At 41.2% G+C, this 27,740-nt stretch overlaps 1 protein-coding gene across 1 annotated transcript in view; it reads right to left on the bottom strand.

Annotated features, from left to right (window-relative positions):
* Positions 1–15,131: 15,131 nt before the first annotated feature.
* LOC124020638 (caM kinase-like vesicle-associated protein) overlaps positions 15,132–27,740 on the bottom strand; it is a 99,168-nt gene continuing 86,559 nt past the window's right edge. The window contains exons 3-11 of the mRNA XM_046335882.1: positions 27,549–27,680; positions 26,311–26,385; positions 24,986–25,124; positions 21,768–21,888; positions 21,450–21,525; positions 20,120–20,256; positions 18,524–18,602; positions 18,122–18,209; positions 15,132–17,744 (exon numbers count right to left, since the gene is read on the bottom strand). Of these exons, the coding sequence (XP_046191838.1) occupies positions 17,334–17,744; positions 18,122–18,209; positions 18,524–18,602; positions 20,120–20,256; positions 21,450–21,525; positions 21,768–21,888; positions 24,986–25,124; positions 26,311–26,385; positions 27,549–27,680 (1,258 nt within the window). The 3' untranslated portion in view covers positions 15,132–17,333. The remainder of the gene's footprint in view (positions 17,745–18,121; positions 18,210–18,523; positions 18,603–20,119; positions 20,257–21,449; positions 21,526–21,767; positions 21,889–24,985; positions 25,125–26,310; positions 26,386–27,548; positions 27,681–27,740) is intronic.

Below are 27,740 nucleotides of genomic sequence, written 5' to 3'. Positions count from 1 at the left end.
AGTAAAAAATATATATTCACAAGACAGTTCAGAGATTGGTCGATAATTATTTAGGTCGGAGGGATCACCTCGTATGCGGAGATGGAGCACATGGGACGCCTTCCAAACCCTGGGGAAAGTACCTGAGATAATTGTCAGGTTAAAAACATGTGTCAATAATTCTGCAATCAGGGAAGCAGAAAGCTGCAGTAAGAAAGGAGCAAGCAGATCAGCCCCAGTGGATTTATTTTTTATTTTTGACATCAATCTTAATCAAGGTGTGACGTAGAAGTCAGTCACTGGCCGCGGGCAGCATTTGGTTCTTTAACGCACACACATATTCTTCACTCCTCCCTGCGCCATTATAAGATAAGTTAACAATGTGGGTCGACACACAAATTAACTTCTGTCTTGGTGCATGCATTTCACACCTGTCAGTGTTCATATTTGAGAGATACAATAATTATTATACTTATCAATGTTGTGGATGAGCGCATTGTTTGTTTGTTCTGTTCCTCTCTCTCCATCTCTGTAGCTTCCGGGTATGCTGGAAAAGGACCCGAGCTAAGGGAATTGGGTTGGCTTTATAGTGCCTGTCCCAAATGGCTCAGTAATGCATTTGGGCATATTGAAAGATATTGTCAGTAGTGATGTAATGTTGTAAATGTTATGTTGTGATATTGTTTAAACCGTGTTGCAATGTATATCCTTTAGTATGTTTAGTTCATGGAAAATGTAGGTTTGTATTGTTAATTGATTAATTAATTAGGGTTAATTGTTCTGAGGGGAGGGGCTAGCCCTACAAAAGGAGCCTCTCTTTCAGTCATGGGGAGGTTTTTGTTTTGGATTGAGCTGTGGATGGGGCAGCATTGTTTTTAAGCTGTCCCATAAGGTAGACGTTGATGGCAGTACTGTTGTTTTTTTGTTCCAGAATCACTTGTAAATAAACACCTTTGCACAGAAGAACTTTTGCGGTTCCGCCATCTTTTTATTTTGATAGAGGTTAGGTTATCCAGTTTAGCCTTCTGGCCTACTCTACGCGACAAAGGCGTCTAACACATCACAAGTAGAAAGTTGTTGAAATGAAAACAAACTATAAATTGACAGGTATTCCATCGAGCTAGCTAGAGGGTGGGAGATACATTGAAGTAGACCAATGTTACTTTAAAGACAGCTATAACAACATGATGTGTTCTCTCAGCTAGCCTACAAGTCCTAATTATGGTAAAAGTAAAACTTATTATTGTAATGATAATAATAGTAAGGGCAAAAATAATTAGAACAACAACGCCAAGATGAAGTGTCAACATTCTCTTCTATCTCTCCCACAGCACACAACAGAGAAGCCCAGGATCACAAATGGTTTTGATGGGCCAGGGAGATTGATTCTGAACAGGGAGCATTGAGAGGCAGCAGTTTGGCATCCCATGAAACTGCTTGATTGTTCTGATTTGACCTTCAGAAGATCCTCAGTCAGTGATTGGTCTTTTCCAGTCAGTCACACCCACTCCGTTACTCAGAACTGTTAATCCACTGACATCATCAGTGTCCTAACCTGGGGTGGTTGCCTGGTGGGAATTTGAGCAGATCAACTGTTCTTATACCAATTACAATTGCAATGTACTGCATGGAATACTGTATATAGGGTTAGGGTCACATTTAGGTTTATTTACAAATTCCCAGGTCTTGACTGAAAAAAACTCTTACCTACTTACTACCTGACCAAGAAACCTCTAGGCTCTACTTATCAACACAACACAATATTGTGTTAGCAAGGACAGACAGTCTAGAAGGATAGAATCATTGGGCAACTGCAGTGACTTGACCTGGGTAGGCAAAGCAGATTTTAAAAAGCGGGCAATGTTGCTCCCTGCTGGACAGTTATAGCATAAACCATGTCATTGGTGGACTAACATTTTTTTTCAGATTTTCGATGAAATTTCGGATAGAGCCCACGTGTGCAGCGTTTATCGGGATTGCAGTCACCTCTGTCGCGGGAAGATTTTCTTTAAACTTATATCACGCTGTAAGGCAGAACTTCCTAGATAAAGATTGAATAGAGTCCTTAGCATAATTGTTCATACACATTAGTTATCCCATTTATTAATTTGACCATCTGCAAACACCTGAATGGTAATGTCTGTTAGTTATACAGTTATCTTATACTCTTGTTCTTCTACCCCTACCAAAACGCATACAGTTGAAGTCGGAAGTTTACATACACTTAGGTTGTAGTCATTAAAACTCGTATTTTAACCACTCCACAAATTTATTGTTATCAATCTGTAGTTTTGGCAAGTCGGTTAGGACATCTAATATGTACATGAAACAAGTAATTTGTCCAACAATTGATTGCAGACAGATTATTTAACTTATAATTCCAATGGGTCAGAAGTTTACATACACTAAGTTGACTGTGCCTTTAAACAGCTTGGAAAATTCCAGAAAATGATATCATGGCTTTGAAGCTTCTGATAGGCTAATTGACATCATTTGAGCCAATTGGAGGTGGACCTGTGGATGTATTTCAAGGCCTACCTTCAAACTCAGTGCCTCGTTGCTTGACATCATGGGTAAATCAAAAGAAATCAGCCAAGACCTCAGAAAAAAATGGTAGACATTCACAAGTCTGGTTCGTCCGTGGAAGCAAGTTCCAGAGGCCTGAAGGTACCACATGGATCTGTACAATAGTATACAAGTATAAAAAGCATGGGACCACGCAGCCGTCATACCACTCAGGAAGGAGACGCGTTCTGCAAATCAATCCCAGAACATCAGCAAAGGACCTTGTGAAGATGCTGGAGGAAACAGGTAGGAAAGTATCTATATACACAGTAAAACGAGTCCTATATCGACATAACCTGAAAGGCCGCTCAGCAAGGAAGAAGCCACTTCTCCAAAACCGCCATAAAAAAGCCAGACTACGGTTTGTAACTGCACATGGGGACAAAGATCGTACTTTTTGGAGAAAGAACACCATACCAAACGTGAATCACAGGGGTGGCAGCATCATGTTGTGGGGGTGCTTTGCTGCAGGAGGGTCTGGTGCACTTCAGAAAATAGATGGCTTCATGAGGTAGGAAAATTATGTGGATATGTTGAAGCAACATCTCAAGACCTCTCAAGACAGGAAGTTAAAGGGTCTTCCAAATGGTCAATGACCCCAAGCATACTTCCAAAGTTGTGGCAAAATGGCTTAAGGTCAACAGAGTCAAGGTATTGAAGTGGCCATCACAAAGCCCTGACCTCAATCCCATGGACAATTTGTGGGCAGAACTGGAAAAGCGTGTGTGAGAAAGGAGGTCTACAAACCTGACTCAGTTGCACCAGCTCCGTCAGGAGGAATGGGCCAGAATTCACACAAAATATTGTGGGAAGCTTGTGGAAGGCTACACCAAACATTTGACCCAAGTTAAACAGTTTAAAGGCAATGCTACCAAATACTAATTGAGTGTATGTAAACTTCTGACCCCCTTGGGAATGTGATGAAAAAATTAAAAGCTGAAATAAATAATTCTCTCAACTATTGTTCTGACATTTCACATTCTTAAAATAAAGTGGTGATCCTAACTGACCTAAGGCAGGACATTTTTACTTGGATTAAATGTCAGGAATTGTGAAAAACGGAGTATAAATGTATCTGGCTAAGGTGTATGTAAACCTACGACTTCAACTGTACATACTTTCCTCTGGAGGAAAAACCTCCACCTACAAACTGCATTGTAGCATTTCACCCAGTAGATGGCAGGGCACACCAATGGCTATGATGAAAACAAAATGCTATGATGAAAACAAAATGCTATGATGTACGAATGCTTGAATATCATTCATGCCTTTGTAATGCGTCTGGGTTCAACTGCCAATAAATCAATGAGACAAACTGCACATATTCATCGTCTTTATAATCTTTGTCCACTGGGAATTTACTCAGTCACTCGGATGATGACGGATGAAGTCACTTCAGTGTCACAGGAAACAGAGGCATCCATAGTAAATGGTAAAGCTGAGTGTATTATTAAGAGGAAGGCAGAGCGACATTCCATACATGAATTTGAATTTAAGAATCATGTCAATTTATACTCGTCGCATCAATTACAGATACACACATTCTCTTCATCTAACGGAAGAATGTCTCATTCATTCCATGACCATTTCCTCCAAGCATATGTCAATCTGCCTTCAGGAAAGACCTTACTGTTCAATAACATGTTTAGTGCTATACCATTGCGTGTTGCATGTTTGTAAGCTTCATATTTCTTTATCTCCTTTTTTTATCATAATCCAGACAGCAATGTGCATGTTTGTTCCAACATTTTATGAATTTCTTTATTTTTACATTTTGGATTATGTGTGTCCAGTGGCAATTTTAGTATGTCAATCTTGGTGTGGAAAACTAATTTTATTTTATGCATGCCAGAAAAGCCACTACACAACACAACGCTAAACAATACATTAATTGCACTAAAACGGTGAAAAACGGTGCCCGCAAACTGTTAGGGCCTACATAAAGCTGTCCCAACAGTAGAGATTTATTTTCAGCACAATGGAGTGAATCCTTACCATCGCTAGCTACACCTGGCTATCAGCGGAGCCTTGTCTGGCAGCGAAAAAGTATATTTAGCCTAATTTACTGCCCTTTAAAAAATCAAATCAAATCAAAATTGTATTTATATAGCCCTTCGTACATCAGCTGATATCTCAAAGTGCTGTACAGAAACCCAGCCTAAAACCCCAAACAGCAAGCAATGCAGGTGTAGAAGCACGGTGGCTGGGAAAAACTCCCTAGAAAGGCCAAAACCTAGGAAGAAACCTAGAGAGGAACCAGGCTATGTGGGGTGGCCAGTCCTCTTCTGGCTGTGCCGGGTGGAGATTATAACAGAACATGGCCAAGATGTTCAAATGTTCATAAATGACCAGCATGGTCGAATAATAGCAAGGCAGAACAGTTGAAACTGGAGCAGCAGCACAGTCAGGTGGACTGGGGACAGGAAGGAGTCATCATGTCAGGTAGTCCTGGGGCACGGTCCTAGGGCTCAGGTCCTCTGAGAGAGAATAAGAGAGAGCATATGTGGGGTGGCCAATCCTCTTCTGGCTGTGCCGGGTGGAGAGATTATAACAGAACATGGCCAAGATGTTCATAAATGACCAGCATGGTCGAATAATAGTAAGGCAGAACAGTTGAAACTGGAGCAGCAGCATGGCCAGGTGGACTGGGGACAGCAAGGAGTCATCATGTCAGGTAGTCCTGGGGCATGGTCTTAGGGCTCAGGTTCTCCGAGAGAGAGAAAGAAAGGAGATAATTAGAGAACGCACACTTAGATTCACACAGGACACCGATTAGGACGGGAAATACTCCAGATATAACAAACTGACCCTAGTCCCCCGACACAAACTACTGCAGCATAAATACTGGAGGCTGAGACAGGAGGGGTTAGGAGACACTGTGGCCCCATCCGAGGACACCCCCGGACAGGGCCAAACAGGAAGGATATAACCCCACCCACTTTGCCAAAGCACAGCCCCCACACCACTAGAGGGATATCTTCAACCACCAACTTACCATCCTGAGACAAGGCTGAGTATAGCCCACAAAGATCTCCGCCACGGCACATCCCAAGGAGGGGGGGCGCCAACCCAGACAGGATGACCACATCAGTGAATCAACCCACTCAGGTGACACACCCCCTGCAGGGACGGCATGAGAGAGCCCCAGTAAGCCAGTGACTCAGCCCCTGTAATAGGGTTAGAGGCAGAGAATCGCAGTGGAAAGAGGGGAACCGGCCAGGCAGAGACAGCAAGGGCGGTTCTTTGCTCCAGAGCCTTTCCGTTCACCTTCCCACTCCTGGGCCAGACTACACTCAATCATATGACCCGCTGAAGAGATGAGTCTTCAGTAAAGACTTAAAGGTTGAGACCGAGTTTGCGTCTCTGACATGGGTAGGCAGACCGTTCCATAAAAATGGAGCTCTATAGGAGAAAGCCCTGCCTCCAGCTGTTTGCTTAGAAATTCTAGGGACAATTAGGAGGCCTGCGTCTTGTGACCGTAGCGTACGTGTAGGTATGTACGGCAGGACCAAATCAGAGAGATATGTAGGAGCAAGCCCATGTAATGCTTTGTAGGTTAGCAGTAAAACCTTGAAATCAGCCCTTGATTTGACAGGAAGCCAGTGTAGAGAGGCTAGCACTGGAGTAATATGATCAATTTTTTTGGTTCTAGTCAGGATTCTAGCAGCCGTATTTAGCACTAACTGAAGTTTATTTAGTGCTTTATCCGGGTAGCCAGAAAGTACAGCATTGCAGTAGTCTAACCTAGAAGTGACAAAAGCATGGATTAATTTTTCTGCATCATTTTTGGACAGAAAGTTTCAGATTTTTGCAATATTACGTAGATGGAAAAAAGCTGTCCTCGAAATGGTCTTGATATGTTCTTCAAAAGAGAGATCAGGGTCCAGAGTAACGCCGAGGTCCTTCACAGTTTTATTTGAGACGACTGTACAACCATTAAGATTAATTGTCAGATTCAACAGAAGATCTCTTTGTTTCTTGGGACCTAGAACAAGCATCTCTGTTTTGTCCGAGTTTAATAGTAGAAAGTTTGCAACCATCCACTTCCTTATGTCTGAAACACATGCTTCTAGCGAGGGCAATTTTGGGGCTTCACCATGTTTCATTGAAATGTACAGCTGTGTGTCATCCGCATAGCAGTGAAAGTTAACATTATGTTATCGAATAACATCTCCAAGAGGTAAAATGTATAGTGAAAACAATAGTGGTCCTAAAACAGAACCTTGAGGAACACCGAAATTTACAGTTGATTTGCCAGAGGACAAACCATTCACAGAGACAAACTGATATCTTTCCGACAGATAAGATCTAAACCAGGTCAGAACATGTCCGTGTAGACCAATTTGGGTTTCCAATCTCTCCAAAAGAATGTGGTGATCGACGGTATCAAAAGCAGCACTAAGGTCTAGGAGCACGAGGACAGATGCAGAGCCTCGGTCCGATGCCATTAAAATGTAATTTACCACCTTCACAAGTGCCATCTCAGTACTATGATGGGGTCTAAAACCAGACTGAAGCATTTCGTATACATTTTTTGTCTTCAGGAAGGCAGTGAGTTGCTGCGCAACAGCCTTTTCTAAAAATTTTGAGAGGAATGGAAGATTCGATATAGGCCGATAGTTTTTTATATTTTCTGGGTCAAGGTTTGGCTTTTTCAAGAGAGGCTTTATTACTGCCACTTTTAGTAAGTTTGGTACACATCCAGTGGATAGAGAGCCGTTTATTATGTTCAACATAGGAGTGCCAAGCACAGGAAGCAGCTCTTTCAGTAGTTTAGTTGGAATAGGGTCCAGTATGCAGCTTGAAGGTTTAGAGGCCATGATTATTTTCATCATTGTGTCAAGAGATATAGTACTAAAACACTTGAGCGTCTCTCTTGATCCTAGGTCCTGGCAGAGTTGTGCAGACTCAGGACAACTGAGGTTTGGAGGAATACGCAGGTTTAAAGAGGAGTCCGTAATTTGCTTTCTAATAATCATAATCTTTTCCTCAAAGAAGTTCATGAATTTATCACTGCTAAAGTGAAAGTCATCCTCTCTTGGGGAATGCTGCTTTTTAGTTAGCTTTGCGACAGTATCAAAAAGGAATTTCGGATTGTTCTTATTTTCCTCAATTAAGTTAGAAAAATAGGATGATTGAGCAGCAGTAAGGGCTCTTCGGTACTGCACGGTACCGTCTTTCCAAGCTAGTCGGAAGACTTCCAGTTTGTTGTGGCGCCATTTCCGTTCCAATTTTCTGGAAACTTGCTTCAGAGCTCGGGTATTTTCTGTGTACCAGGGAGCTAGTTTTTTATGAGAAATGTTTTTAGTTTTTAGGGGTGCAACTGCATCTAGGGTATTGCGCTAGGTTAAATCGAGATCCTCAGTTAGGTGGTTAACTGATTTTTGTCCTCTGGCGTCCTTGGGTAGGCAGAGGGAGTCTGGAAGGGCATCAAGGAATCTTTGTGTTGTCTGTGAATTTATAGCACGACTTTTGATGGTCCTTGGTTGGGGTCTGAGCAGATTATTTGTTGCAATTGCAAACGTAATAAAATGGTGGTCCGATAGTCCAGGATTATGAGGAAAAACATTAAGATCCACAACATTTATTCCATGGGACAAAACTAGGTCCAGCGTATGACTGTGACAGTGAGTGGGTCCAGAGACATGTTGGACAAAACCCACTGAGTCGATGATGGATCCGAAAGCCTTTTGGAGTGGGTCTGTGGACTTTTCCATGTGAATATTAAAGTCACCAAAGATTAGAATATTATCTGCTATGACTACAAGGTCCGATAGGAATTCAGGGAACTCAGTGAGAAACACTGTATATGGCCCAGGAGGCCTGTAAACAGTAGCTATAAAAAGTGATTAAGTAGGCTGCATAGATTTCATGACTAGAAGCTCAAAAGACGAAAACGTCTTTTTTTTTTGTAAATTGAAATTTGCTATCGTAAATGTTAGCAACACCTCCGCCTTTGCGGGATGCACGGGGGATATGGTCACTAATGTAGCCAGGAGGTGAGGCCTCATTTAACACAATAAATTCATCAGGATTAAGCCATGTTTCAGTCAGGCCAATCACATCAAGATTATGATCAGTGATTAGTTCATTGACTAGAATTGCCTTTGAAGTAAGGGATCTAACATTAAGTAGCCCTATTTTGAGATGTGAGGTATCATGATCTCTTTCAGTAATGACAGGAATGGAGGTGGTCTTTATCCTAGTGAGATTGCTAAGGCGAACACCGACATGTTTAGTTTTGCCCAACCTAGGTCGAGGCACAGGCACGGTCTCAATGGTGATAGCTGAGCTGACTACACTGACTGTGCTAGTGGCAGACTCCACTATGCTGGCAGGCTGGCTAACAGCCTGCTGCCTGGCCTGCACCCTATTTCATTGTGGAGCTAGAGGAGTTAGAGCCCTGTCTATGTTGGTAGATAAGATGAGAGCACCCCTCCAGCTAGGATGGAGTCCATCACTCCTCAGCAGGTCAGGCTTGGTCCTGTTTGTGGGTGAGTCCCAGAAAGAGGGCCAATTATCTACAAATTCTATCTTTTGGGAGGGGCAGAAAACAGTTTTCAACCAGCTATTGAATTGTGAGACTCTGCTGTAGAGCTCATCACTCCCCCTAACTGGGAGGGGGCCAGAGACAATTACTCGATGCCGACACATCTTTCTAGCTGCACGCAGAAGCTATGTTGCGCTTGGTGATCTCTGACTGTTTCATCCTAACATCGTTGGTGCCGACGTGGATAACAATATCTCTATACTCTCTACACTCGCCAGTTTTAGCTTTAGCCAGCACCATCTTCAGATTAGCCTTAACGTCGGTAGCCCTGCCCCCTGGTAAACAGTGTATGATCGCTGGATGATTCGTTTTAAGTCTAATACTGCGGGTAATGAAGTCGCCAATGACTAGAGTTTTCAATTTGTCAGAGCTAATGGTGTGAAGCTTCGGCGTCTCAGACCCCGTAACGGGAGGAGTAGAGACCAGAGAAGACTCGGCCTCTGACTCCGACTCGCTTAATAGGGAAACCCGGTTGAAAGTTTCTGTCAGCTGAATGAGCGACACCGGTTGAGCTTTCCTACAGCATTTCCTTCCAGAATCCATTATACTACTATCTGTACTTACTGGTGGCACAGACGCTGTTTCATCCTTTCCTACACTGAAATTACCCTTGCCTAACGATTGCGTCTGAAGCTGGGCTTGTAGCACAGCTATCCTCGCCGTAAGGCGAGTACAGCGACTACAATTAGAAGGCATCATGTTAATGTTACTACTTAGCTTCGGCTGTTGGAGGTCCTGACGAATCGTGTCCAGATAAAGCGTCCGGAGTGAAAAAGTTGAGGAAAAAATTTATAAATATATGAACGGTAATTAAAAAGTGAAAACCATAAAGTTGTCAGGTAGCAAAATAGGTTGGCAACCAAATGCACAGCAACTCGAAAACAAGCCTGTAAGTTGTGAGAACATAGCTGATAGGGCTGACTTGCTTTAGCAAATGTGGTTTCTACTGACAATTGAGATGAACAAACTACGGCATAAAGGGATGATAAGCGGATAAGAGGCAATCCGTAATTTGATTAAGACATTAATGAGCAAGCTAAGATGGACGTAGTTTACTTTTTAATGTACAACGACAGAATTCAGAACATGGGCCGTTCTTACAGTATCCTGTACACAAAGTCAGAACCGTAGCATAAATAAAGGGGGCCAAGGATCTGCATATGACAAGGATTGAAAAGCATTTGCCAGTAGATTGTCGAAGTGATTCATGATGATGACTGCTTGTTTAGTTTGCAAAGCTACAGTAGATATGTGAGTTGACGTCATTTTATTTGTGGCCAATGACCTTGAGCCTTCTTGGATGGCAGCACCCAAGTGGGCTTGAACTTTCTAGCTCTCCCTATAGATTTTGCTGTGACAGAACACTGAGCCAATCACTGCGCAATTAGAGAAGATTACCAAACACTATGCACAGTATTTTCTGCTGGCTGCCCCTCCACCACATAAATCACTGAGCTAGGCTGAAACACCTGCATTTTGGAGCTGCCTTACTCAAGAAAGCACAAAATAGACCAGATTCGTATGTGGCTTTATTAACTCAATGTATGTGTGTGTGTGTGTGTGTGTGTGTGTGTGTGTGTGTGTGTGTGTGTGTGTGTGTGTGTGTGTGTGTGTGTGTGTGTGTGTGTGTGTGTGTGTGTGTGTGTGTGTGTGTGTGTGTGTTTACATTGTTTCGAACTGACATGTGATACATACACAAATAACATGCAAAACATGCAATACCATTTTTTTTGCTATACAGGTGGGGCTCAAAACAGGTGGGGCTCTGTGTGAGTATTGTTTTGTATTGATAGGTATTGCTGCACTGTTGGAGCTAGAAACATTAGCATTTAGTTGCACTTCCGATAACATGTGCAAGTCTGTGTACACAACCATTATTCAGTGAAATCTAACTGGAAACTAAGTGAAAGGCATGTTAAAGTCCCATGTCCCACTGGGTAAGGAATAGCTGTTATTACTGGCTTTTAATCTCAGCGACCGCCAGTTTTAAGAGGGGCAGGAAACGGACTCTCATTCCTCCCACCACAATACAGATGAACAGAAGGCATGAGACATGGCAAGCCTCTCTAAAGGAAGGATATCCCATTCCCATCTCAGCCGTCTTTATCCAATTAACATTCAAAGAGACCAATCTGAATTCATTCCAAGTATCCTGGAGAGTCACTCGAATTGTGTCCGTTTTGGCATAGCACACTTAGGGATTGTTCTTGTATAACATCATACTAGAATATGAGTTAAAGTTAAATTGAAAAAGTTATTCATTTACAGTGCATTCGGAAAGTCTTCAGAGCCCTTCCCTTTTTCCACATTTTGTTACGTTACAGTCGTATTCTAAATGGATTTTTTTAATTAAATCAATGTTCCCACAATACCCCAGTGAAAACAGGTTCAGACATCTTTGCAAATGTATTTAAAAAATATAAATATCTTATTTACATAAGTATTCAGACCCTTTGCTATGAGACTTGAAATTGAGATCAGGTGCATTCTGTTTCCATTGAACACAGTGGCCTACATCATTCTTAAATGGAAGAAGTTTGGAACCACCTAGACTCCTCCTAGAGCTAGCCGGGGGGCCAAACTGAGCAATCGAGGGAGAAGGGCCTTGGTCAGGGAGGTGACCAAGAACCTAATGGTCACTCTGACAGAGCTCCAGAATTACTCTATGGATGGGAGAACCTTCCAGAAGGACAACCATCTCTGCAGCATTCCACCAATCAGGCCGTTATGGTAGAGTGGCCAAACTGAAGCCACTCTTCAGTAAAAGGCACATGACAGCCCGCTTGGAGTTAAAGGCACCTAAAGGGCTCTCACACCACGAGAAACAAGATTCTCTGGTCTGATGAAACCAAGATTGAACTATTTGGCCTGAATGCCAAATATCACATCTGGAGGAAACTTGGCACCATCCCTACAGTGAAGAATTGTGGTGGCAGCATTATGTTGTGGGGATGATATTTAGCAGCAGGGACTAGGAGACTTGTCAGAATCGAGGGAAATATGAATGGAGCAAAGTACAGAGATCGTTGATGAAAGCCTGCTCCAGAGCGCTCAGGACCTCAAACTGGGGGCGAAGGTTCACCTTCCAACAGGACAACAACCACACAGCCAAGACAACGCAGGAGTGACTTTGGGACAAGTTTCTGAATGTCCTTGAGCCAGAGCCCGGACTTGAACCCGAACTAACATCTCTGGAGAGACCTGAAAATAGCTGCGCAGCAAAGCTGCCCATTCAACCTGACAGAGCTGGAAAGGATCTTCCAAGTATGACAAAGTACTGAGTAAAGGGTTTGAATACTTATGTAAGTGTGATATTTCAGTTGAAATGGTTTAAAAAAAATAAATGTGCAAAAATGTATACAAATCTGTTTTTGCTTTCTCATTATGGGGTATTGTGTGTAAATTGATGAGGAAAAAGGCTGTAACGTAACAAAATGTCCCAAATGCACTGTATGCTCTACTGTTTAGAGAGGCTACTGTCAACACGTACATAACACATGACAGAGGGCACGATATGATGAGCCTGCTTATGAGTCACTGGTAATTCTGTCCATTTAAGCTTTAAAATTAAGCTTGATCATGTCATTTCATGTACAAGCTGCTTTTATTAGTCAGCTTTCAATTGCAACATTAACTGAAGGCTCAATTCAATCCGTAGAGCTGATGATATGAGCTCGTGTTTGAAATTTAAAGGCAACGTTCGCGCATCGGCGGAGACTGCATGAAGGTAAGCGCTGCATATGTCATTCCAATCACGCTGTATCTTCCGCGATACGGATTGAATTCGAGCCATGAGCGTTTTCCCTGTATTGGATGGTTGCTTGCCGTTCCAGGTAAAAACATGTTCTAGCCGTGTACAGCACATCTCAGAAAGGTAAGCGGCTGAGAAGAATAAGTGAGATAGACATAGCAGCCTGGCCTCAAAGCCATACGTAACATACATTATGTATGTCTGAGCACCTCCAAGATGTATGATACCTACTAATGGTCTAGTTACTTTAGACAGAAATAAAAGTAGGGAGGTTGGTCAGGGAGGATGGGTGGGCGTAATCTGCGACCGTCCAGCAATCTAAAGGTTGCCTGTTTGAGTGGCGTAAGGTACAACTGTAGCATGTTAGCTAACCCTTCCCCTAATCCTTATTTAATATTCACTTAATCTATGATCCTAACCTTTGTCGTTAGTTCACCTAACCATCAACGTAAATCCTCCCCTTTATTCTCCTTCGTACTGTAGTTACGAAGCAACAAGCAACCTGGTCTCAGAAAGACATATAATACTATACATCTTTCAAAACGGAGGGAGCCATAGGGACTCGTGACCACATATTCCATGAGTATACTTTTATTACCATCAAAGTCATGAACTCAGTCAAGGAGTACAGTACAGAGCCTACAGATGAGAGACAGTCAGGACCTACAGCTGACCACTGGTCTAGATGACCATTACATTGAGAAATAAAAGGTACATCAGAAAGAGCATGAAATGAACAGACATGGAATACTAAATACAGTGGCTCTGAAACAAAGCATTGCTTAAGATTGTGTAACAGTATTTATTTGCGGTCGTAAGTAACAAGATGGTATATTCTCACACGTTTTTAAATATTGCTGTTAAGCTTTTCATAGAAATCAAAATGTTCTGGCAAAATGAAGACATTGTGTAATGCTATATCTCAATAATGTATTTGAATATGCATATCAATCAGTATGTATATATATATATATATATATATATATATATATATATACACACACCATACCAGTCAAAGTTTGGACACAGCTACTCATGCAATGTTTTTATTTAAAACATTTTTTTAAAACTATTTTCTAGATACCAAGACATCAAAACTATGAAATAACACACATGGATTCATGTAGTAACCAAAAACATGTTAAACAGATCAAAATATATTTTAAATCTAAGATTCTTCAAAGTAGCCACCCTTTATCTTGATGACAGCTTTGCACACTCTTGGCATTCTTTCAACCAGCTTCATGAGGTAGTCACCTGGAATGCATTTCAATTAACAGGTGTGCCTTGTTAATTTTTGGGAATTTTTTTCCTTAATCCGTTTGAGCCAATCAGTTGTGTTGTGAAAAGGTAGGGGTGGTATACAGAAGATAGCCCTATTTAGTAAAATATCAAGTCCATATTATGGCAATAACAGCTCAAATAAACAAAGAAATGACAGTCCATCATTAATTTAAGACAAAGTGCAGTCGCAAAAACCATAAACCGCTATAATGAAACTGGCTTTCATGAGGACCATCACAGGAAAGTAAGACTCGAAGTTACCTCTGCTGCAAAGAAACCACTAATAAAGGAATCCAATAAGAAGAAGATACTTGCTTGGGCCATGAAACACGAGCAATAGACATCTGACCAGTGGAAATCTGTTGTTTGGTCTGATGAGTCCAAATTTGAGATTTTTGGTTCCAATGGTCGTGGGTTTGTGAGGCGCAGAGTAGGTGAACAGATGATCTCTGCATATGTGGTTCCCATTGTGAAGCACGGAGGAGGAGGTGTGATGGTGTGGAGTTGCTTTGCTGGTGACACCATCTGTGATTTATTTAAAATTCAAGGCACACTTAACCAGCATGGTTACCACAGCATTCTGCAGCGATATACCATCTCATCTGGTTTGTGCTTAGTGGGACTATCATTTATTTTTCAACAGGACAATGACTCAAAACACCTCCAGGCTGTGTAAAGCCTATTTGACCAAGAAGGAAAGTGATGGAGTGCTGCCTCAGATGACTTGGCCTCCACAATCACCGGACCTCAACCCAATTGAGATGGTTTGAGTTGGACCACAGGGTGAAAGAAAAGCAGCCAAGAAGTGCTCAGCATATGTGGGAACTCCTTCAAGACTGTTGGAAAAGCATTTCAGGTGAAGCTGGTTGAGAGAATGCCAAGAGAGTGCACAGCTGTCATCAAGGCAAAGGGTGGCTTCTTTGAAGAATTGAAATATAAAATATTTTTTTATTTGTTTAACACTTTTTGGTTACTACATGATTCCATATGTGTTATTTTATAGTTGTGATGTTTTCACTTATTCTACAATGTAGAAAATAGTAAAAAATAAAGAAAAACCCTTGAATGAGCAGGTGTGTCCAAACTTTTGACTGTTTATGTATATATACAGTATATGTTCTCGTAGGTGTCAGAGACATGCATAAGCAATAGACTGGGGAGCAATAACTTTGATCTCTGATCAACAAAAAATGAAGTAGCAAATTTGATTTGACTTCCTGCCTTTCATTGAAAATAATTGCTCAAACTTTTCTTTAATACATACTTCCATAGAACGTGCAGGTGAACACAGAAGCATAGTCCCTTGACAACAAATGCATTAATACACTGTATAATTAAAGTGTGTATAATAGCTACTGTTTGCTGACAGTAACATCACTGTCTTGCTGGATCAAGGAAGGAGCCACCCTCTGCACAGATGGCTGGTACTATAAACAGAAAGATTGGACCCAAGTCAGAAGCACGACTAATATGATCTAGGCTCTGCCTTGTTTGACACTGGCCATGTGTTATTTGACTAACTGTCTGGACAGGGTATTGACTGTTGTCAAAGTCTATAGGCTTTTAACTTACAGGTACGCACATGCACTTTATAGAGGACACCAAGCGAAGAATCACAGTTTCGGCAGCAAGTAGAATATTGCTCAAATTACAGTGATTACAGAGAACTCTTGCAGTACATCGTTATTGACTATACTGAAAGGGACCAAAGACCGACTACTATTATGTTTTTGTTATTGTTATGAATATCTTGAGAATAATTAAACCTATGAATAAATAAATAAATAAACATATACATACAGTATGTTTGCAAAAATATGAAAGATGTTTAACACAATTGCTCTTAATTATTCTGTTTCCTTTAATCAACAACAACTTGTAAAAAGAGGGGGGGAAAAATGGCTTTTACAGGTGGTGCTTTACACAGTCACAATCTAATGTTATACAACTGTGAAAAGAATATCATGATTGATCCTTGTAGGCTAAATTATATTTATTTACAAATGGATCTACGTAATTTAGGATGTATAAGAATAAATAAGCCAGAAGAACTGTTAAACCAGAAACGGAATGAAAATAAAAAGAAGACATTTTATAGAAGTTGATCTAATCGCATAGGATGGATGAAGATATGTTATGACTGAGGCCTGCCGTGAAATTCATAAAGATGAGCTACAAAATGAATTCTAGATGCATAGAAACTACTGTGTAACAAACACAACTCATTTAATATATCGTACATTTACAGTAGTGGCACTTGATATATGATATGAATAGTTAGAAGTTTATTTGAACAATACATTTAGCATCAACAGTGCCCTCCACTTGGAGCCTAACGAACAGAAAGACCTTAATGTTTTGCAGGATTACCACGTTCTTTCCACCAAGTGCTTATCATTTTGAAATTAACAGCAAAAGTTAAGAATGCATGCCGTTTTGACTACTTCTACAAAGGTCTCTATATACAGAATCTTTACACTGACAGCCACGTGGTGCCTTCCTAAGCAGAAAGCTGGCGAGGGAAAGGGATTGGGGGATACCTAGTCAGTTGGTAAACTGAATGCATTCAACTGAAATATGTCTTTCGTATTTAACCCAGCATGTTGTGGATGCTGCCATTCACTTACACTGGGCCTGCTGTATCCCCCAGTAAACATAATTGCTGCAGCACAGACAAAACTACTGATGACTGTATACAACAAATAACAAAGAGAGCAATGTTCACCCCGAAAAGAGATCAAACAGGATCTTTCCATGTGTAGAGAGGGGTGTAAAGGAGGAACGCTACAGATCATTATGTAAAATCAACACTACAAGAGCAAAGCCAAGCTGTTCATTACCTTATTGTATGCAATGATAATGCATTGGAATACTGTGAGAGCAGGACTGGGTAAAAATGTTCCCAAAGCAGGTTTGGTACAATTACATATTTCCATATGCTTTAAAGGGGAGAGTTCAGAGGAAAATATGTAGCTGTTAGCTGCGCTGCATTAGACACAAAAAGCCCCTGTAAGGCCAGAGGGATGTTTCAAAAACACAGAATACATGTAGCCAGATCAATTCAACACTCATGAAAGATAGGACAAAGGCTCTGTGAGATGTTACTCATGCTGCAAGTGAGAGAGATAAGTCAGTGTCACCATGCTAGTGTGCAGGAAAGACTATCACTGGGAGTGAAGGAGGTCATAGGAGGGAGTTCACCGTCTAAACCTGCCCATCGTCAACTTCAGTTGCTGGTTGGAGGGGAGTCGGGGACTCTCCGTTACACAGTGACAACGGATCAACCTCCTCCGGCGCTTCAACTGGGGCCTCCACTGGGCTGGCCTCCTCAGGGGCCAGGGGTGGAGCTGTGACCTCTGCGGCACCATGGGGAGTGGCATCACACGCCACGGCCTCCATGCCAGCAGGGGGCTCTATGACAGCAGCAGGTTCCCCCTCGGGGGCTGCAGCAGCGGTAGCTGTAGAGGGGTCACTGAGAGCCTGGGGGTCTGCTGGAGCTGGGGAGGGTTCTCCTGCTGCAGAGCTGGTTACTACTACTGGGATGGTTGCCCCCGAGTCAGCACTCTGTTCTGGAGCTCTCAGTCGCTTCATGATGGTCGTAACCCGCACCGCTTTCTGTGGGAGGCAGTCGCAGAACACACTCAACTCAAGGCACCTAGTTACTATACATAAAGCTTTTACAGAACATGTAGCCAATTCTAAAGCCTCATACTTGCACTGTCGCCAATCATTTATCCCATTTCAAATCCTCAAGGCCCACAAAACATATATAGCAAATGTGTGATCGATAGTGTAATGAAACAGGCAGGGAGCAGGCCTCGAACCCTCGACCGTCTAGCCCGAAGTCCAGCGCTCTATCGACTGTGAAGGTAACGCATGCTCGAGCGGCAGAGTCGATACCCGCGCTTATAAACCCAGGGTCGTAACAATGGTTCCCTCCCATCTCTCCTTCAGTGATGAAGAACTGGAACAGATAAAAAGAGAGGCTTTACCTTCCACTTGGCTTTAGCAAAGTTCTTCTCTATCTGTGCGCAGACATTATCCTTAATATTCTTATTTGAGGCTGCATTTCCAGAGATCCTGAGGAGATAAAGGGGGAAAGGGAACTTCACTATAATGGGCCATTGTAATCTTCTCTTGACATGTACAGTATAAGTGACAGCTCAGCAGATGGGAGAAATACTAAAACAACATCAGCGGCAACCTGTTTAAATGTACGTATTTATTAGAACACTCAGACACATCACACTTACCACGGACACATCATACGGACTCCTCAATCAACTAGATTAAATCGGGGTCATTTTCACTTCACATCTGGTATATCTCCTTAGTACTGCGGCCTTGTGGTATATCCCTATAGTAGGCTACTGTGTTAATGTGTATTTCCATACCACTCATGGTTGATGGCCTCCTGAGCAGTCAGCCTCTGATCCTGGTCTACCTCCATCATACGGGCGACCAGGCCTTTTGCTGCAACACAATAAAAGCAATATCTCAACAAACAGCAGTTACAGTTGAACTCGGAAGTTTACATACACTTAGGTTGGAGTCATTAAAACTTGTTTTTCAACCACTCCACAAACTTCATGTTAAAGTATAGTTTTGGCAAGTCGGTTTGGACATCTACTACATGACACAAGTAATTTTTCCAACAATTGTTTACAGACAGATTATTTCCCATATAATTCACTGTATCACAATTCCAGTGGGTCAGAAGTTTACATACACTAAGTTAACTGTGCCTTTAAACAGCTTGGAAAATTCCAGAAAATGATGTCATGGCTTTAGAAGCTTCTGATAGGATAATTGGCATAATTTGAATCAATTAGAGGTGTACCTGTGGATGTATTTCAAGGCCTACCTTCAAACGCAGTGCCTCTTTGCTTGACAACATGGGAAAATGAAAAGAAATCAGCCAAGACCTCAGAAAAAAAATGTAGACCTCCACAAGTCTGGTTCATCCTTGGGAGCAATTTCCAAATGCCAGAAGGTACCATGTTCATCTGTACAAACAATAGTACGCAAGTATAACACCATGGGACCACGCACCCATCATACTGCTCAGGAAGGAGACACGTTCTGTCTACTAGATTTGAACGTACTTTGGTTTGAAAAGTGCAAATCAATCCCAGAACAACAGCAAAGGATCTTGTGAAGATGCTGTAGGAAACAGGTACAAAAGTACCTATATCCACAGTAAAACGAGTCCTCTATCCACATAAACTGAAAGGCCACTCAGCAAGGAAGAAGCCACTGTTCCAAAACCGCCATAAAATAAACAGACTACGGTTTGCAACTGCACATGGGGACAAAGATCATACTTTTTGGAGAAATGTCCTCTGGTCTGATAAAACAAAAATAGAACTGTTTGGCCATAATGACCATCGTTATGTTTGGAGGAAAAAGGGGGAGGCTTGCAAGCTGAAGAACACAATCCCAACCGTGAAGCACGGAGGTGGCAGCATCATGTTGTGGGGGTGCTTGACTCAGTTACCTGACTCAGTTACACCAGCTCTGTCAGGAGGAATGGGCCAAGATTCACCCAACTTATTGTGGGAAGCTTCTGGAAGGCTACCCAAAATGTTTGACCCAAGTTAAACAATTTAAAAGCAATGCTACCAAATACTAATTGAGTGTAGGTAAACTTCTGACCCACTGGGAATGTGATGAAAGAAATAAAAGCTGAAATAAATAATTCTCAACTATTATTTTGACATTTCACATTCTTTAAGTAAAGTGGTGATCCTAACTGACCTAAGACAGGGAATTTTTACTAGGATTAAATGTCAGGAATTTCAATGTATTTGGCTAAGGTGCATGTAAACTTCTGACTTCAACTGTAATACTCCTGATGGAATCAGAAAACAAACAGGATATGCTTTTGAACGTGAAAAAGTGAACAGATAAAATCCTCCCTTTTGAATTTCTATTTACCCAGTAAGCTGTTGTTTATAGTCTCCTGTGTCTCTACTTTATCTTAAAAGTACCTGACTCTGAGATGTCGTCCCAGTACGGAGAATCAAACTCATAGTCCCCCGCCAAGATCTTCCTGAACAGGTTCTTGTCGTGGTTTTCATAATCATCATCATCAGTTTCCTCATAGAAAGGAGGGTTGCCTGAAAGCCTGAGGGCCACAAAACAAAAGGAGCTCTTTATCAGCTTGTATTGTAATACCATGTGCACAAATGTCATGTAAAGATTTGATGTATTGCAGTAGGTAATACCCTATGAATAAATAAGATATCCGTACTGCTTTTGAGCATACCATGTGGAGTAGAGTGAAGATTGTCTCTTTCAGTAAAGTACAGGCACCATTCATGTTGTCCATCTGTATAATTCCAAATCTCCCATCCTATGAGTAGACTAACAACCCACCCCTCTTGCAGTAGTATACAGTGGTTCTTCCTTTAAAAGTTGCGTCATACTGCAGCACACCTTGCGGGCTACTGCAGAATTCTATGGCACATTATTTAATTGTCAGCCATTGTTACCATTAATACTAGTTAGTGCTAGTTTGACTACCAGAGGGCATCTTTCAGAAGCATTTGATAGCCAATATTGGCTGTACTAGAGAATTTTAAACCTTTAAACCTTTTTTTGTAAGAACATAGTATATGGGATTGATTTTAATAAATGAAACTTAATTCATTTGATTAATATTATGGTGTTTCTATTCCAAGAAAACCCCTCAGGGTTTCCCTTAGGAAGGACCGAAAATATGGTGATGTACAACGTGACAGTAGGCTACAGTACTAAGAGCATAACATGTATGTAGGTGCTGAGGCTATATGACTCCGCCATCAAATTGATTATTTAGCAGACATCACTTGCTTATATTCAGTCAACACATATATCTTAAGAATATCATGGGATATAAATGAACATTTTCATTTCTCTTAGAATAAAAACCTTAGTGTAACAAGTTTTATACTGTTGCAAAAAAAGTATTGTATTTTTCAGGGTGTGCATGTGCAGCACAGAGGAATAGCAATTCTTACACTATTGTTCTAAATCAATCATCTTCTTCATCTTCATCATTCAGTTAATTGAAATTCAATTTTGAAGTCGTGCACAATTATCAGTTTCTATTTGGTTTATGTCACCCATTCATTGTCAGTTTAGCGCCTTGGGACCCAAAAGCATAATCAGTGCTCTAACTCCCCCTTGTGCTGGTCTGGAGCAATGAAGCAGTGACGCAGGGTACCGTACTAAACCACAAATTACCTCTAAATCCTGCAGCGTAATCTCAAAACTTTTAATTGAGCAACCGCTGTATATGGGCCCATGGCTTCCTATGCTGATAATCAAACCACTCACAGTATGTACATGATGACACCCAAGGCCCAGCAGTCCACTGGCCTGCCGTATCTCTGTCTCCCAACCACTTCTGGTGCTGCAGGGACACAAACACAGTTAAAGATTATCTCTTTATATCAGTAACAAAACAATACAATATACAGAAAGCTCTCTATTGAATTTTTTGTTGATGTTCTTCTCACATATGCTTTCTCGCGCTCCCATAAACTGCTTCCCAAAACCAACTCTCGAAGATACCCACTGCTCCCTCTCCCAGGCAGCCCGTGCTCACCCTTAACCGGGTACTAATCCCTCCCCCGCTCCTTCCCCAGTCCTTACCAAGGTACTCTGGGGTTCCACAGGGGTCTTTGATGAGCCCGGTCTCCAGCTTTGCCAGGTGGAAGTCACTGATCACTATTTTAGAGTGCTTCAGGCGGTTGAAGTACACCAAATTCTCCAGCTGAGAAAAGGAACAGGGCGATAGCCGACGTTTGCCCAAGTTTTGAGTAATCTCATTCAGTAATCTCATTCAAAACTTACACAGACTTAGAGCAGACTTCATAATTGTTAAATATTGAAGCAGTCAAACTCTTACTTTAGCATCACACAAGTGTCTAAAAAGGACAGTCCAATTTTTTTTGTTCAAACAAAGCAAGACCAGTGTGGTGTCAATCTGATCAAGGACATTTGCATAATACATTTGCATTATAAATGTGCCTTTTCAGAAAAGTTTGCCTAAAAACACAGTCCAAGTCAAAAGTTTGGACACACCTGCTCATTCAAGGGTTTTTCTTTATTTTTACTAGTTTCCACATTGTATAACAATAGTGAAGACATCAAAACTATGAAATAACACATATGGAAAAATGTAGTAACCAAAAATGTGTAAAACAAATCAAAATATATTTTATATTTGACATTCTCATTTTTGGTCAAATACCACTTACACAGTCTGGAGGTGTGTTGAGTCATTGTCCTGTTGAAAAATAAATGATAGTCGCACGAAGTGTAAACCAGATGGGATGGTATTTCGCTGCAGAATGCAGGTTAAGTCTGCCTTGAATTCTAAATAAATCACTGACAGTGTCACCAGCAAAGTACACCCACACCATCACACCTCCTCCTCTTCCATACTTCACGGTGGGAACCACACATGCGGAGATCATCTGTTCACCTACTCTGCGTCTCACAAAGACACAGCGGTTGGAACCAAAAATCTCATAGTTGGACACATCAAACCAAAGGACATATTTCCACCTGTCTAATGTCCATTGCTCATGTTTTTTACCCCAAGCAAGTTTCTTCTTATTATTGTTGTCCTTTAGTAGGGGTTTCTTTGCAGCAATTCCACTATGAAGGTCTGATTCTGTCTAATCCTGATCCGTTTCACCTGTCTTTGTGTTTGTCTCCACCCCCCTCCAGGTGTAGCCCATCTTCCTGATTATCCACAGTGTATTTACAGTGGCTTGCAAAAATATTCACCCCCTTGGTATTTTTCCTATTTTGTTGCCTTACAACCTGGAATTCTCCTTAAACCACTAGAGTGTTGATTTAGCAGTATGCTTAGGGTCATTGTCCTGCTGGAAGGTGAACCTCCGTCCCAGTCTCAAATCTCTGGAAGACTGAAACAGGTTTCCCTCAAGAATTTCCCTGTATTTAGCGCCATCCATCATTCCTTCAAATTCTTACCAGTTTCCCAGTCCCTTCTGATGAAAAACATGGTGTTCTCAGGGTGATGAGAGGGGTTGGGTTTGCGCCAGACATAGCGTTTTCCTTGATGGCCAAAAAGTTACATTTTAGTCTCATCTGACCAGAGTACCTTCTTCCATATGTTTGGGGAGTCTCCCACATGCCTTTCTTTAAGCAATGGATTTTTCTGGCCACTCTTCTGTAAAGCCCAGCTCTGTGGAGTGTACAGCTTAAGGTGGTCCTATGGACAGATACTCCAATCTCCACTGTGGAGCTTTGCAGCTCCTTCAGGGCTATTTTTGGTCTCTTTGTTGCCTCTCTAATGCCCTCCTTGCCTGGTCCATGGGTTTTGGTGGGTGGCCCTCTCTTGGAAGGTTTGTTGTGGTGCCATATTCTTAACATTTTTAATAATGAATTTAATGGTGCTCCATGGGATGTTCAAAGTTTTTGATATTTTTTTATAACCAACCCTGATCTGTATTTCTCCACAACTTTGTCCCTGGAATGTTTGGAGAGCTCCTTGGTCTTCATGGTGCCCCTTGATTAGTGGTGTTGCAGACTCTGGGGCCTTTCAGAACAGGTATAGATGTACTGAGATCATGTGAGACTTAAATTGCACACAGGTGGACTTGATTTTAACTAATTGTGACTTCTGAAGGTAATTGGTTGCACCAGATCTTATTTAGGGGCTTCGTAGCAAAGGGGTTGAATACATATACACGCACCACTTTTCCATTTTGTATTTTTAAGAATTTAAGTTATTTTTTAAATTTCACTTCACCAATTTAGACTATTTTGTGTATGTCCATTACAAGAAATACAAATACATTTAAATTACAGGCTGTAATGCAACAAAATTGGAAAAAACGACAAGGGGGATGAATACATTTGCAAGGCATTGTATACCTGTGTTCTCTGTTTGTCTATTGTCAGTTCGTCTTGTCTTGTCAGGTCTTACCACAGTGTTTTCCCATCTCGTTGCTTTCTCAAGTTCTGTTTCCTAGTTTCCCCAGTTCTGACCATTCTGCCTGCCCTGACACTGAGCCTGCCTGCCCTTCTATACCTGTCTGACTCTGACCTGTTTACAAACCTCTGCCTGTCCTGACACCGAGCTTGGTTGCATTTATTTGGGCTGCAATCTGAGGTGCAGTTAATTGCCGATTTCTGAGGCTGGTAACTCTAATGAACTTATCCTCTGCAGCAGAGGTAACTCTGTGTCTTCCTTTCCTGTGGCAGTCCTCATGAGAGCCAGTTTCATCATAGTGCTTGATGGTTTTTGTGGCTGCAATTGAAAAAACGTTCAAAGTTCTTGAAATTTTCCTGGATTGACTGACTGCTTATTGCTTATTTGAGCTGTTCTTGCCATAATATGAACTTGGTATTTTACCAAATAGGGCTATCTTCTGTATACCACCCCTACCTTGTCACAATACAACTGATTGGCTCAAAAGCATAAGAAGGAAAGAAATTCCACAAATTATATTTTAACAAGGCACACCTGTTAATAATTTAAATACATTCCAGAGAATGCCAAGAATGTAAAAGCTGTCATCAAGGCAAAGGGTGACTACTTTGAAGATTTTCAAATATAAAATATATTTTGATTTGTTTAACACTTTCATGGTTACTACATAATTCCATATGTGTCATTTCATAGTTTTGATGTCTTAACTATTGTGTTACAATTTAGAAAATAGTAAAAAAAAATAATAACAATAATAATCTGTGCCACACCTACCCAGTCCAGGAATTTTATATATATATATATATATATATATATATATATATATATATACGACCCAATTAAACAAGTCAAAAATGTATTTAAAAGAACCAGTGGCGTTTAAAATAAGCAGTGGGCTTAGTACCTTGAGGTTCCTGTGGACAATGTGCAGGGAGTGAAGATAGGCCACGGCCTCCAACACCTGACGGACCACATTACTGGTGTCGCGCTCTGAATAGTAGCCCTGGTCCAGGATCCAATCAAATACCTCTCTGCCAGTAGCACTGTGGGGAGAAAGTGAGTGGCATGAAGCAGAAGCATGGTGCTGACCTACAGTAGATGCTTTCAGCCTGACTGTCTCTGGTTCAAATAATTCACAGATCCTTTTTAATAATACAACTTTATGTGATGTCTGTGACACGGAGACACATTGGGGAAAAATATGTTTGCATTACTATGCAATTACCATAGAAATGACACCTTGCCAAGGGCGAAGACATCAACATTTGACAACATTACAGAGTCACCAAACATGCTTAATGTGATGATGTCTGATGGTTTACCTCATCATCAGAATAAAAGACCCACAAATCAATGCAATCATGGAGGATATGAGTACCGTATATTTTGTGAATCAGTCATATAGACCCCAAAACAGATTTAGAGTTTTATACACTGCTGGAAAGAGGAGATGTAACCATGTAGAACTTGTGTACCAACTGTTCAAATTGAGCACAGCATAACTACAACAGAGATCAGCTGTTTAGAGAAAATCACATCCAAAGTTTGTTGTTGGTTTTCCAATTGCAATCTGCACATCACAATGCAAGTCCCACTGTATAAAACATATTATTTGGCATCACTTGTAGCTGGTTTGCTACTCATTTAACAGTTTGACAAGATAGTGTATTACTAGCTAGATAATATGTTTAAAAATGAGTTTGTGGTTGTATTTGCCAGCTAAACAGCTAGTCAGCTAGCTTGTCAGTTGTCTGTTAGCTAGCCATTGACTCATTTTCAAAGGTGGATCTTCATCTCCTCTGAGGCTTTCAAAGTGTACTGAAACTATGATTTCGACATTCAAATTCATTGGGTTGGCTCGAAAACATGTTGTTCTATTGAATTCTGTTTTAATCCAACAACAGGCCATGCCAATATTTACGAAATGTGCAAGTTTTATGCTAATGCACTAGCACAACTGATTATGATAGAGCATGTCACATTTAATGTTTCTATGGTAATGTGTCAAATCCCCAAGAACACAGACTAATGAAAAAAATGGAGCATGCAGAAATGAATCATATCTGAATACCAAATGAAGGCTGCAGAAGGGTAGTTCAGAGCTGTGCTCATATTTACAGGGCCTTAGGCTACCACAGCTCATTCCCTATAAGTGCATAATCAACACATATACCCCTGCTGCCACAAAAACAGGGGCGCAATCTCAACCAATCAGATGACTCAACTCACAGTTCAAGAAAGAGGAAGTACTCTTTTCTGGTCTTATAGAAATCCACCAGCTGAAGAATATTGGGGTGCTTCACCCTGGAGAGAGCAGGCCACAGGGGGAGAGAGGAGAGTTAGAAGGAGTGTACAGATGGAGAGAAATGGGAGTGCCTTCATTGAGATACACAGTACGGTATTATGGTATAATAATGCTCATGAATAAAACACAATAACAGTCAACCATGCCAAGAGGAACAGCAACCATGTGCAGGAAAAAAAATGCAGCAATAAACATAATCAATTTAATTCAAAAAGGACTGAGATCTGCATGCTTAAACATCTGAATTGATTAGGACATTTATGTGCAATCACGACCACGCGGCAGAACAGTATGGCATGTTTGACCGTGACCACGATAACGACTGCACCGGCTAAGAAACTTCATGGTGAGTTTTGTCAGCGAGGCTAAGAGCAATGAAGAGTTTAACGCTCTTAACGCTCAAGAGTTAGACAACATGGAAACAATTGGCCGTATGTAGTCTGTGTGCTGCTGGCTTTCAATGGTGCTTCAGGGGATTGGACTGATGGAATGGTATTTTCTCCAGTCACTGAAAGTAATGGCCACCAACCACAAGAAGATTGATCAAATCCTTCAGTTCCAGAGCTTGAAGAAACCAATTGAAATAGCGAGCCCTATGAAGGTCATGCTTTTGTGTATCGGGAGAAAAGACTCCACGTATTAGATAACCCTTCAAGAAATGACACTTTCATCTTCTATTAAGTGCATTGGCTTTTTCATCTGTATTCTTTGAGTTCCCTACTGCCTGCAACAAATTGTTTGATAAGGCTCAGGTTATGCTAATGTTTACTGGAGAGGGAGGCAATGAAAGGGAGTCTGCCACAACCTGATGATGAATAAGAAGCCTAATGTGAGAAGAATATTTGAGGATTAACAAAGTTGGAGTAAATATTGCTACCCAGTGTGATCATTCAGTGGAATGTAGTTTGCTTTACTTTTTCATCAAAAATGCTGCAGACATTACATTTAACATTTAAGTCATTTAGCAGACGCTCTTATCCAGAGCGACTTACAAATTTTGTTTTCTTTGTTATTCGCTCTAATGGATGTCTGCAAATTCACATAGGCCACTAGAATAATACACCATCTCGTATGAAACAAAAAGCATTTACAGGGAATAGTTTTGTGAACACAGATGCAAAATGACAGAAAGCAGAGTTTAAAGTTCATAACAAAAACTCACATCTTTAAAATAAGGATCTCGTTTTTTGCAGCCTTCCGAACTTTCCTTCCATCCTTTTTCAGGAACTTTTTACAAGTAAACATTTTCAGTGTATTTTTGTCCTTGGCCCTGAAGATCTCACAGAACTCCTCTCTGAAAAGGAAATGCACAAACCCACACATTTATAAAGATCAACAGTACAGTTAATGGATT

This window comes from Oncorhynchus gorbuscha, linkage group LG03 (assembly GCF_021184085.1).
Source record: "Oncorhynchus gorbuscha isolate QuinsamMale2020 ecotype Even-year linkage group LG03, OgorEven_v1.0, whole genome shotgun sequence".
In the NCBI taxonomy this organism is placed as follows: domain Eukaryota; kingdom Metazoa; phylum Chordata; class Actinopteri; order Salmoniformes; family Salmonidae; genus Oncorhynchus; species Oncorhynchus gorbuscha.
The sequence above is the reverse complement of the archived record's forward strand: the minus strand, read 5'-3'. Positions and strand labels throughout refer to the sequence as shown.